This window comes from Symphodus melops (assembly GCF_947650265.1).
Source record: "Symphodus melops genome assembly, chromosome: 1".
Taxonomy (NCBI): domain Eukaryota; kingdom Metazoa; phylum Chordata; class Actinopteri; order Labriformes; family Labridae; genus Symphodus; species Symphodus melops.
In genome coordinates, this window is record NC_136691.1 from 35,906,313 (window position 1) to 35,919,063 (window position 12,751).

Genomic DNA, 12,751 nt, shown 5'->3' on the forward strand with positions numbered 1-12,751 from the left:
TTTAAAAAAAAAACATCCAGTGGTATTAATGTGTTTTTTAGTCTGTCTTGTTTTTGTCTTTCATGCATGTTATAATGTATCTATCTTTTGAGATAGATTTACTTTTTGAAATGACCAATCCTTACAACCAAACTCATGGTGGCGAAAAAAAGACTACAAGATGTTTTTGACCTGCATATGGAACCGTTTAAGTCCTTCTGGCTTTCTTCCTTTTTCTGATACAGTCGCAGAAAGTAGAATGTAGTCGCTTGGCTGTGTTTACTGTTACAATGCTTTTTTTGTGGCTTCTGAATTGTTTAAATCTTTGCAGATGAAACAGATGAATGCGATTGATTTTGATTTTTTCTTGAAATCCTAAACCTAAAACATTTTGTGGAGGATAGATACTCATTTCTCTTAATTTCCCCCTTTGTGATGTCCAAGAAAAGTGTAGGATACTGAGGGAGTGTGTGTTGCTTTTTATAATTATACTAATACAAGAGCTAAACAGATCCACAATTTTCAGTAAAAATGACCAATAATCAATTACAGCAAGAAAAGTTTCGTGAAAAATTAGGAGCACTACATGGACATCACACTTACAGTACATCATATAAATCACACACATGCTATTCTTCTCAAGGATCCACAGTTCAGGTCAACATGGTTCTCTGCTGGGTGAGGCAGCTTTTTCAGTCATGGATTTGACTGTTGTGGTAATACACACACATTAGAGTTATAAGGACATATTACATCAAATAAAACGGTAAGAGTCTATTGATTAAAGTTAATCCAACCCAGTAAACATGTGCTCAAGGAATGTAGAGCTGAAATTGTGAAGACAATAAAAACACACCTTTTCAGTCAGATGTTCTTTGTTGTTACATGAAGATTTATTCTTTAAGTTGATATAAGGGAAGTTAACATTATAATCATTTATTTTTCTTTTGTGATTTGTTGCATTTGTTCTGGATGGATATACAGTTTAGAGCAGGCTACTAAAGAAGACTGATTTATCAGTCTTTACAATGAATATAATAAGAATGTTTGTTATTTGTTTGGACTATGTTTTATTTCTCAAAATCTGGATTTTATTGGGTACTTCACACCAAAATCAATTTGAACCATTCAATAAGAAGATAATGTGAGCTAAATATAATCATATAATCAAACACGGCAAAAACCTCGGTGTACATATCAAGCCCTTCTTCCATTTCTCCCAATTTTTAACTTTACAAACAAGGTGCAAGATAATAAAAAAGTGATTCACAAAAATGACATATTACACAAATTTACATTTTAAGTATTCTGTAATTCCTACATCCCAGGAAATTATTGATGAACCACTGTGACTTGGGTGAAAAAAACAACTACCAAGAACTGGGCGCTTGGGAATTTTTTTTTTGCTGCAGATAGAAAGTCATGACCTTACCTGAGCCAGTCCTTCATATTTAATAGGTAGCTACTAAAAGCTGCAAAGAGCATGTATTTAGGCAAACAAATGATTAGTTACTGATTCTGTGATAAGATGAGAGATTTTAATTCTAGTGTGGCCACAAAAGTCATGAAATCACAAACCTTACAAACTCAATTCTGATTTAAAAAAATAAATAAAAATGCCAGCACATAAAAAAGCTTTTTCTTTTCCCACTTAGCCATACTATGTTAGGCTAGTGGTTCCCAAAGTGGGAGCCAGGACCCTCTACGGGGTCTCGACACTATAAGAGGGGACCCCCCCCAACAACCCGCGAGATACCTCCAAAAAACTTAAAATTACATATTTTACCCATTTTTGTGAAATTATGAATCTATCTATCTATCTATCTATCTATCTATCTATCTATGGTTAGGGTGTGTGTGCGTCAGTGCGTTTACGTATGCATGTGGCTTTGCACAATGTTACACGCTTTAACCAATTCAAAGGGACATCGGGGGTCCCAGTCTCTTATTTTGGGGATGAGGGGCCCCTTAAGCCAAATATCAAGTTGTGATTTTTACACGACTGTAAACTTCAAGGGCAAAACTCTCTTGAATGAATGGATGCACATTATTTACATGCTCTGACTAGTTTGTTGGATCACTATTCAACACAAGATGTAATAGCAGCAGAAACTTCTCTGCACTGATGCTTCAGGGCCGTGGTCCTCACCAACCCCTCCTCCATCAGCTGATGACGATATATAATGTCAACCAGAGCTGAGCAGGAAGTGCATCTTGTGTTTAGCTGGAACATGAGGAGAACTAACTGTGTTTTAAACAACTAGTCAGACATCCATCAAACCTTTTGACGGTAAAGTAAATAAGAAAGACGTCGGATATTTGTAACCTTTATGGACATTGATGTTGCTGCGGGTTGCCGATGTTCTTCTGTAACACTAAGTGTGGTTTATCTGCTTATGTTAGCAATACTGTTAGCCTAGTGTTGTTGTTGGACCAAGTTGTTGTTCACGTTGCCGTGTATGATATCAGCTGTGTGTACTACATCGGAAATGTCTGAAAACCGTATAGTATCAGCTAATGATTAAACAACTCTACTAAACTACACTAAAGTCACTTAGTACGGTCAGAAAAGACGAGCTTGCGTTGCTATGTGTTAGCAGAGTCTGCGCCGAGCTGCGTCCCAAAACCTGCTTAGAAAACACCTCAGTTTCATGTAACCTTGATTTTTCAGCAACATGGACGTGTTTACTGACATATATTTAACGTTTTATGATTCATTTAAGTCCCCACGTCAATTCGGCATTCACAAAACAGAACACATGCAACAACAATGGCTTAAAAACAAGTTAAATTTCTTAAATTGCAACTCAAAATGATGAAGTGTTGTTATGTGTCCAGGCTGAGCTCATTAAGTTTAAATGTTACTGAAACAAGTGCACGCTGGTATCATGAAAACCGAAAGACTGACTGTTTACAGAAAACCTAATGGTTAAATGTGTGTTTAGCTTTCAGAACCAACAATGCCGGTATATTACTAGATATTGACTAATTTAAAATGTTTAAGTGAGTTTTAAGAGTCTTACATTAAAGACGTGTTGACTTTTACTTTCTCTTTCCTACTTTGAAATACATAAAAAGAAAAGTAGCGATAACACTGCAAAAGAGTCACGCCAAAGTATTTGAAGCGTTTAAACTGTCTCATAATTTCTTCTAGAAGTAGCAGTGGGTGATGGAGAGCTATAATAGAGGACGACCATGGGGGAAGCTGGTCAAAGTGAACTCCAGTGAAACTGTCCTGCTCTTCAACAGGGAGTGCACAGTCGGCAGAAAGAAAGGTTGGTCTGTTTATTATAGAAGAAAAAAAAAAGTGATGATATTTCATAAGGTTGTGTTATCATTATTTTTTTTGTGCTTTAAAAAGTTCTCACTATGATGATGTCTGTTAACAAAGGAGACGGTCCAGTCTGAAGGGCAGACGTTGCTCTCAGTGTCTGGAGGTCTTAAAAACCTCCCCCTTGAAAACACAAAGACTTCTTTAGTGCACCAAACTTAGACAGCCTCTTGGGATGATAACAAAAGGCTTCCATTGAGAACATGTGTGCAGAATATTAAGTAGATTATTTCTTTGTATGGGTTCTGCTTAAGAAAAGGTTGGGCCTATATTCCCCCTGTGCTCTGTTTTGTTGTTGAGAGCTTTTGGGGGTCTGCTTTTTTTTTGTTGTTTTTTTTTGTTTTTTTTGCAGTGCAAAGTGACGAGCCTTAATTGGCGGGTTTGTGTCTGGGTGATCAAATCTCCTTTTTTTTCTTTAAGTCACGACATTGTTGTGTGTGAATCTAATTAGTGTGAGGTTGAATTGTTAAGGTAATTGGTTTGAGGATATGCTCTTCTCACACGTTTCATCATATCAGCCTAAACTGCTGAAAGTTCATTTTAGAATTAGTAGTGGGGGGGAAGAAAGATTTTCATGGAACGGCAACAGCTTGCAGACTTTTTAACAGATAGATGTATAAAACAGAATTTGCTGTCTTATAAAAGAACAAAAAGCTTAACGCCAGGTTTCATGTTTGTTCTTAAGCTCTTATTGTCACGCTTTTGTTTGTTCCAGGATGTTATTTGTCTTTCCCTGCAAACAAACTGGTATCAGGCGAGCACTGCAAGATTGTGCAAGATGAAAGCTCGGGGCTGGTGTGGCTCGAGGATATGAGGTACTCCACGCTGAATGATTCCCCTTTAGTAAGAACTTGAATCTGTTGCACGATGTGACTGTTTTCTCATGAAATCTACGTAAAGCAGAATAACAAAAGTAGCAAGTGCAGATTTACAAATTAAAGAACATGTCAAGCTGTTGGTATTTTTTATTTTTTTTAAACTATGCTTGCTTTTTTTTTAGAGAACTTACAATGTTTGTCATTTTCAGAAATAAAATAGACTTTTTGATCCAGTAGATGTCGCCCTTGAGCACCAGCGCTAAACCAAAACAAACTGCTGTTTTGGCCACACCTCCAACGCCTCTCTGCCTGCATTCACACTACGGAGTTATTAATGTGAAGACGCACCATAAAGCAGCACGGCGGACAAAACTGTCCTTTGTTTGAGCTGCAACTACCTTTGTTGTGTTAGCAGGCTAATGTTAGCACACTGAACTCAGAGCTTCATATTTCACATAAATTGACACAGAATGACCGTGGCGTGATCTAAAGACACTTCCCTGACTTCCAGAGTAAGCAGTAAGAAGTCTATGATGGAAACACGGCTCTGACATCAGTTCAGCTGGCAGAACTCGAGCTTCTCACTCACTGTAGGCAGTCATGACTCAGAAACATTTAAACAGGATAGACCGGATTTCTGTGTAAGAAGTCGCATATTCTTCTTTTATACCACAAACCCATGGACTCTCAAACAATGTACATTGACACACCCTCTCACACGTTTGTTTGTGCAGCACTAATGGGACAATAATCAACATGTCCAAACTGGTCAAGAAGCAAACTCACATGCTGGAGAACGGCGATGTCATCTACTTTGTGTACAGGAAAAGTGAGCCGGAGCAGAGTGAGTTGTTTGTCTTGTCCGCCATGAGAGTTTGATTTTTATTAATAAATGTAAACAAGACACCAAGCTTCTTCTCTTGTCCCCTTCTAGATATTGCCTACGTGTACCACTCAATCGAAGCAGAGCAATCACACACACTTCATGCTTATGGTAAGTAGTTAGATGATCCCGCAGGTTTATTTTTAACTGCTGCTTTGTGCCTCACAAGTAACCTCCGCCCTTTTTCTCGTAACCCTCAGACATGGAGAGAACGGCGCTCGGTGCTGCTCCTGTTTCACCGTCGGAAATGTCCCTCTCTGTGGAGCCTGTGATGCTCACTGCGCCTCCTCGTGATCCAACTCAGGAGGAACCTCAGCCCTCCACCTCCTCTTCCCACTTCTGTATCAGCGGCTTGACCACTTCTGGTGCCATGGCAACCGCAGGCTGTCCTGCTTCTGGTAGGTTCTCTGCTAACACACTGTCAAAAGGGGGGGGGGAGGACTGTTTCTGTAACTTAACATTACATCACATATCCATGCACTGATCTGTATACCTTTTATGTCAGTGATTATCTCCTGCATATTAGGGCTCATTTTGGTCTTCTGCTGTTGTAGCTCTGATCAGCGACTCCCCTAACTTGTCTGGTGAGGTCACGTTAAAGCAGAGACTGTAATAATAAGCTTTATTTATAGAGCACCTTTAAAAACTAACGTTTACAAAGTGCTCTGACAGATAAAGCAAAGGCAGAAAGTGTGTGGGGATAATTAATGTACCTTCAACAGTCAGGCCAAAAAAATTTATTCTCTCTCTCTCAACTAAATAGAGACAAGATAACAGATAAAAGCAAGAAAATAATAAAGGAATAACAATGTTTTAAAAAGTTTACATCATCAGAGGAAATAAAAGGTGATATACGGAGGCTATAGTCATCTAAGCGGGCGCCCCGGGTCGACCTGTTACTTATTCCCTACATGTACTTCCTCGCTCTATCCATAAAATAAATCTAAATTTAAAAAAAAAGTGATCGATAAAGATTTGTGAGTAATGATTGCCAATTAAAATACTGATTGCTTCAGTTGTTCTGGCCATGACGAGCACTGACTTCATGCAGATGATTGAGTGTCGGAGCAGCAGAGAGGGAGGGCTGCGGCTCAGTGCTCTTCTGGTCCGATAATCTCTGATCACATTGATGGCTGGTAAAAAGTATCAAGCTTAATATATGCAGGATTATGATTCAATGTCAACTGCCCCCCCCCCCCCCCCCCCCCCCCCCCCCCCCCCAGCTGGCTGTGATTACCTCAGCCTTTTTCCTAACCTTTCAGAACAATCACGCATTTGGTGATTATTTCACCCAAGCTCTTCCCTCTCATCAGGCCAGGCGCAGGAAAAAGACACAGACGACATGGAGCCAGAAAGCAAGAGGAGGAAAACTCATGATGGTTCGTTCCCCTTTTTCACTCTTCCAGATTAATTAGATCTCAGCTGCTTCATCTTCATTTATACGCAGTTTCGAGCGGCTCAGGAACTGGGGACCTTCTGTCCGTCAGTTTGTTGTATACTTTATTAGAGACGTTAGAAAGCAAGCTACCGCTACGACCTCGGTGCACGTAATGAAAATGCTGCATTACGTCTCTGTTCAACAGTATGTTCTTCTTCACTCTTTGGTTGATATTGTGATTCTGTTTATCTACTCATCGTTAATATATAAAGGCAACATTTCCATTATAGTGGACTCTATGATATTCCCACTTTCACGTAATTCCTTTACCTCGTGTCTCGCCTTTTTTTCAATAATCTCTCTGCACAATATTTTCAGGTTTTATCCGAGCTTTATGTGAGCTTTAGTTCTAACCAGTAACTTCTCAAACAAGGCTTGCAGAGTTTTTTTTGTCAAAGTAGCATGTCATTGACGATCCCCGTGTCTGCAGATAAAGATGGTGATTCGGGCTCTCCACACACCTCGGGTGCAGCAGTGGTCGCTTCAGTTCAGGGACGTCTTTTGTCCAAACCAGCGACGGAAGGAGCAAAAACGGACAAGATGGAGGAGAGTTTGACGTGCGTTATCTGTCAGGACCTTCTGCACGACTGCGTCAGGTGAGGCCGTAAGGTTCGGGGAACTTTGCAGTACATGGCAGCACGTCAGCAGAACGTTGGTTTGTTGTGACGCGTCTTCTTTCTGCTCTAGCTTGCAGCCTTGCATGCACGTCTTCTGCGCTGCTTGCTACTCAGGTTGGATGGAGCGTTCGTCTCTTTGCCCCACCTGCCGCTGCCCTGTGGAGAGGATACGAAAGAACCACATCCTCAACAACCTGGTGGAGGCCTACCTCAACCAGCACCCAGGTGAGCCCAGATGGATATTATTTTAATCTTCCAGATGAAGCGTACTTAAGTGTGTTTTTGGGGGGGGGGGGCCGACTTGTTCTTTTTTTTAATTTTTTATTTTTAGGATGCTCAGCAAAACGAGGCCTTGCTTTGAAATAAGCGAGACTGACGATGTGTGTGCGTGTGTGTGTGTGTCGGCCCACAGAGAAGTGCCGCAGTGACGAGGACCTGAAGAGCATGGACAGCCGGAACAAGATAACTCAGGACATGTTGCAGCCAAAAGTTGAGCGCTCGTTCTCCGACGAGGAGGGCAGCTCAGACTTCCTGTTTGAGCTCTCCGACAATGACAGCGACTCGTCCGACATCAGGTAAAGCTTTTGGATGTTGGTGTTTGGACACGGCTGCGGCTCATTTTTGGCACCTGAATTGACCTGGTGTTAGTCTTCAGATGTAAACGACGTTTTCAGGTTTTAGAAGTGACCTTTTCATCGTTTCTTCAACTTCAGTGTCTCCCGAGCGTTTTGAAGCCACAGCTGCTATGTAATATGTTGCTGCCATTTTTTTTTTAACATTTCAAAAAAGTTTCTCTTATGCTTTGTTTTTACCGTCTAAGTACCTTAGGGTATTTTACTTCCTGTTTGGATAGATATCTGCTTTTATTGTGAAATGAATAAGGATATTTCAGCAGATTAAAGATTCTGTTAGCTTTACCACACACAAAAAAAAAAACTTGTAACAGATTGAAAAATAAATGAAAATTGCTGGAACGATAGGAGAAGGGACATCACAGGGAGCATTTTACTTTTAACTCTTCGAATAAGTTTCCTTATTAAAATAGCATGCAGTTAATATAAGAAAATCACGTTGATTAAATTCAGACCTGAAACCCCTTTCTCTTGTAAGAACTGCAAATGCAATACTACAAGTTTACATTTAGCAGAGGATTGGTCCAAAGCGACCTGCATCTGAGAGAAAGTGAAATGACACAAGTTATTTGTTGAATTCCTCTGCCTACATCCTTTCTAAGTGCAATCAGAACAGTGCAGAGGGTGAAGGGAATAGCTTTTTCCATTTTTCTTCATTCATTAAAATAAACAGCTTGATCACTTAAACCATCAGTAGCATCCATGTTTTGGAGGTGGAAAAGGACTTGAGAGGAGTTCAGTGGCTCAGGGCCCCTCTGGAAAAGGTAGGACCAGCCTGTCAAAGGCGGTGCATACTGGATAGAGGGAGTGTAGACCTGGATGAGGGAGGTCAGGTCGAGAGGAATCTTTTTAAGGTTTTAATTTCATGTGAGCATCAACTGGGAGCCAGTGGAGAAAGATGAACAGATGACAAGTGCTGTTTGGGTTGGGTTGAAGATGCTGCGGTGTTCTAGATCATCTGCAGAGGGTTGAGTGTGCAGGGAGAGGGAGAGACCTGTGAGCTCCAGGAAGATGTGTAGCATGCTCTTCAAATTCCCTTAAAAAAACAAAGCTTCAATAGACTTGTTCTCTTCTTGATTAGAGAAAACGTTCTGCATGTGAACATGTCTTTTTTTCTTTTTTGCCTCCAGTCAACCTCTAGTGATGTGCAGACAGTGCCCAAGCTACAGGAGGAGGACGTATGCCATAAGTTCAAACTACAGGTTCCCGGGTTTGCCGACTCCACCTCCACTTCCCCCTCCAACCCAACCCCGGAATGAGGAGGAGTCTGAGAAGTCCACAGCGGAGCAGCCCTCAACATCCTCTGACATCCCCTCAGGTGATAACAAGCAGCATTCAGAAAGAATGAACCAATAAAAACGTGACGGAACAAAAATGCTCTGTATCTGAAAGCCGACCTCACCACCTTCCTCTTCTCCCGTCCTGTGTGCAGCTCCTCAGGATCCCAAGGAGTACCGCTGCCCCCCTCAGGGCCTCCATCTCTTCTGCACCTGCTGCCTCCAGCCGATGCCAGACAGGCAGGCCGAGCTGCACAGCCAGCAGGGTATCGCTCAACAATGTGAGACCCCCAAATAGAATGTCAAGATTTAACACATTTATATAACCAGTTGTATTTTCACTTTATTGAAAACCAAAGAAGCTTTTCAGATGTTCAGATTGACTGTTGCACTATCACCATTATGAACAATGTGTGCATGTTGTGTTGTGTCTGACAGGTGTGCTGTGCCAGCGACCCTTCTGTCACATGTACTGGGGCTGCCAGAGGATTGGCTGTCAGGGCTGTCTGGCTCGATTCAGTGGTATGCGTCTCTTTCAACAAAACAGACCCGCTCTCCTGTTTGATTGTTTAGGCTTAGGTTTAATTATTTATATGAAGTGTCTTCTGATTTGAATGGTTGTCATCCTCGCGTAAAAGGAAAAAAAAAAAAAATCCACTCCATAATCTTATGATACATACCCCTGCATGTCACTGCATTACAACAAGCACGGTGAAAAACGAAAAGGACTCCACAACATAGTTCATGTAATCACTAAATCCACATCTTATTAAAGGACACACTTTGGAGTGAGATTAGAACCTCAGCTCTTAGTTAAGTATCATTTCAGGGTAACACACTTTAGCTCTGTGTGGATGTAACATGTGCTGTGCATACTGAAATATATACAGCACCGTGCTTATTAATGCAACTCACAAAGTTAAGCCTGCAATGCTTTTAATGCTTTTTTTTTATTTTTAGATTTCTTCCTTCCTTTACTTTCTGTGTTGTAGTTGGATTAATACTTTTGTAGTTCTTATCTAATATTGGATGCAAAGACTGGATGTTACCTGCTGGTTCTATGTTGGTGTTTTTAACTTGCATTCTTTAAAACAACCAGCAGGGGGAGACCTAACGGTTTATGAAAAGTGATAGTATTTAAGGGCGCACTCACATTGGCAAAGTTGTCCCCTACTGTGCTTAAGCATGATTACTCCCCCTCCCCATTCACCCGCTGACCTGCACTCAGGACTAACCAGGTCAGAGTACGGTTACCTCTCACATGTAACCATGTAATACAACACGTCATGAGCTGACAGATGTTTTTAAGACAGGCGAACTCAAGGGAAAAAAAGGGACGTGCTGTCTGGTCCACACCCACAACACTGAGACTGTGACGGATACTTTACTGACTGTATCTTATTTTGAGTGATTTTTAGTCGGACACAGCTGGAACACTCTGTGCACGGATCGAAGCACTCACACTGGTCAAACCTACTGGACTTCAGAGGTGAAGCGTGCTTGGGCATGGTACGGATTGTCTAGTGTGAGTGCGCCCTGAGTCCACCAGAAAAGACCCCTACATTCATGGCTTATTTCTTTACGTATTACCACAGGATTAGACTTAGTTATGGTCTCAATCTCTGGTTCCAAAACCTTTTTAGTACAGCATGAAGTTTAAAATCATAAAGCAGTATATGCTTTTTGGCTGACTGAAAAAAGGGCTAAACTCCAGACTTCAACAGCAGAATGAAGGTGATTATTGTTGTGCCTGCATCTGTTTCTTTCAGAGCTCAATCTGACAGACAAATGCCTGGATGGTGTGCTGAACAACAACAACTACGAATCAGAGATCCTCCAGGTAAAATAAGGCTTCGTTAGTTGCTTATTTTTGTGGTTGAATGCACTGCGAGAAACGTTGGAACAGTTTCTTATTTCATTGTTGGTGGCTGAGTTCGGACTGTTGCAGCTGCTGCCAAACAGCACTGAGACACTTTACATCTTTCTGTTTCACTAACAGCGTTTCTGAGCTCTCCGATAAATGAATTCTACATTACAACCTGTCAGCTGTTGTTGTTGTTGTTGTTTCCGTCCACTATCAGACCTACCTGACCTCGAGAGGAAAGTCGTGGAGAGATCTGCTCAAGGAGTCTCTGCAGAGCTTACAGCAGGGACAGTACTATCTTACAGGTGAGTCCTGAACCGTGCGAGTGCTTTGACGTTTTCATCGAAGTCACACCGTCATTAAAGAGTCATATATTCCTTTGTCGTCTGTCAGATGGTCGAATCTCTGCGAACGCCGTCCTGTGCTTCTGCTGCGGCCTGCGATCATTCAAGGAGCTGGCCTACAAATACAGACAGAGCATCCCCTCATCTGAACTCCCAGGTCAGACTGAAGCTGTTTTTAGCTGCGTTTTTCAGGCAGCATCGACTGAAAAGACGTCACTGCCGATTTTAAGGACAGAGTTTCTGTTTGACTAAATGTCCACGTCATTCTCGTTTCCCCAGCTGCTGTAACAGCTCGTCCTGACTGTTACTGGGGACGTAACTGTCGCACACAGGTTAAAGCACATCATGCAATGTAAGTATTTTAGCGCTACAAGCGCTACAGAAAGCTCTCAGGAAGTATAGCTGCCCTCTAGGGGCTGTATGGTGGAATTGCAGTTGTGAACAAAAAATGTCCCCGTCCCTTCAGTCCTCTCATAGGGAATCGTTTGTGTTTTCTGGTTTAATTTAACGCAAATATTCAAGTGAGTCAGTAAACTGAGTCTCTACTGTGTCAACAATCGACCTCTGTCAAGCTTTGTTTATAAATAGCAGTAAGATTTAGATGCAGACCAGTTAAGTGTCCTGTTCATTCATTTCAGCTGTAGACAAACACACTAATATTTGTTAGTTTTTTTTTATTTTTTATTTACATGTGAAATCCAAAGTGTTTGAATTTAAGCAATTTCAAGTTCTGCTGTAATATAATCATCACTGTACTCATACAGAAGCTTTAAAAAGATGAATATACAAAGTGTATATCCAACAAAACGATCTGAGACCAAGAAGATTAAAATGAGATAAGAGCTAATCAAAACAGTAAACGATGATAGAAGTGATTATAACGGTCAAACAAAATGGATTCAATTAGTAAGGTAACAACAAAAGATTCATTTAAGAGCAATAAAAAGAGAAATTTGGGTTCAAAGCAGAAATAAAAAGACGGTACAAACAACAATAAAAGCAACAGCAGGAAATGTGAGGTTAAACTTTTAAAAGAATAGTAAAAGATGAAACAACATGAAGAAGAAAAATATTACAATTGTAAAGAAGTTACAAAGTCCAAAAAGTGTGTTTTTAGAAGAGATTTCAAATAAGTGAATGTGCAGGTCTGTTGTGTTCTGAAGGAGCTTTATTTGTAAACATCACTTTGTAATCGCTTCTCATAAAAGAAAAACACAAAATAGACGTTTTTCTTGTTCTTAACATTTAAGATCATTTAAAAATGTATGTAAAGCCACACCTTTCTACAAGCCAGCTTATGTCATGTAATACCATTTTCATGCTATGCTGTGGCTTCGCTGTCTGTCAGAATAATGTAGGACAGATTCTTCACTAACAGGACAGAGATGAGAATCACATGTAGTTCACATTTTGTACCACTAGAGGGAGTCATTGTCTAAACTTGGTCCCAAAGTTGTGCTGTTAAAAGACTGAGAGCCTCAGACATGTCCTCTTGTTGCATAGTTTATTTTTATTATTTTCTTTTTTTCATTTTTTTTTCTTCAGGAAGTTCAATCACATTTGTGAGC

The 12,751-nt window shown here is 40.7% G+C and overlaps 1 protein-coding gene across 1 annotated transcript in view; it reads left to right on the plus strand.

The window, feature by feature from the left end:
* Positions 1-2,122: 2,122 nt before the first annotated feature.
* Positions 2,123-12,751, plus strand: part of chfr (checkpoint with forkhead and ring finger domains, E3 ubiquitin protein ligase) — a gene marked incomplete at its 3' end in the record, with an annotated part of 11,594 nt that continues 965 nt past the window's right edge. Inside the window, exons 1-18 of the mRNA XM_079355547.1 lie at positions 2,123-2,269; positions 3,134-3,254; positions 4,026-4,125; positions 4,863-4,972; positions 5,063-5,122; positions 5,212-5,409; positions 6,325-6,390; positions 6,880-7,045; positions 7,137-7,291; positions 7,479-7,641; positions 8,829-9,016; positions 9,131-9,256; positions 9,414-9,497; positions 10,745-10,815; positions 11,057-11,144; positions 11,233-11,340; positions 11,463-11,535; positions 12,729-12,745. Of these exons, the coding sequence (XP_079211673.1) occupies positions 3,149-3,254; positions 4,026-4,125; positions 4,863-4,972; positions 5,063-5,122; positions 5,212-5,409; positions 6,325-6,390; positions 6,880-7,045; positions 7,137-7,291; positions 7,479-7,641; positions 8,829-9,016; positions 9,131-9,256; positions 9,414-9,497; positions 10,745-10,815; positions 11,057-11,144; positions 11,233-11,340; positions 11,463-11,535; positions 12,729-12,745 (1,879 nt within the window). The 5' untranslated portion in view covers positions 2,123-2,269; positions 3,134-3,148. The remainder of the gene's footprint in view (positions 2,270-3,133; positions 3,255-4,025; positions 4,126-4,862; positions 4,973-5,062; positions 5,123-5,211; positions 5,410-6,324; positions 6,391-6,879; positions 7,046-7,136; positions 7,292-7,478; positions 7,642-8,828; positions 9,017-9,130; positions 9,257-9,413; positions 9,498-10,744; positions 10,816-11,056; positions 11,145-11,232; positions 11,341-11,462; positions 11,536-12,728; positions 12,746-12,751) is intronic.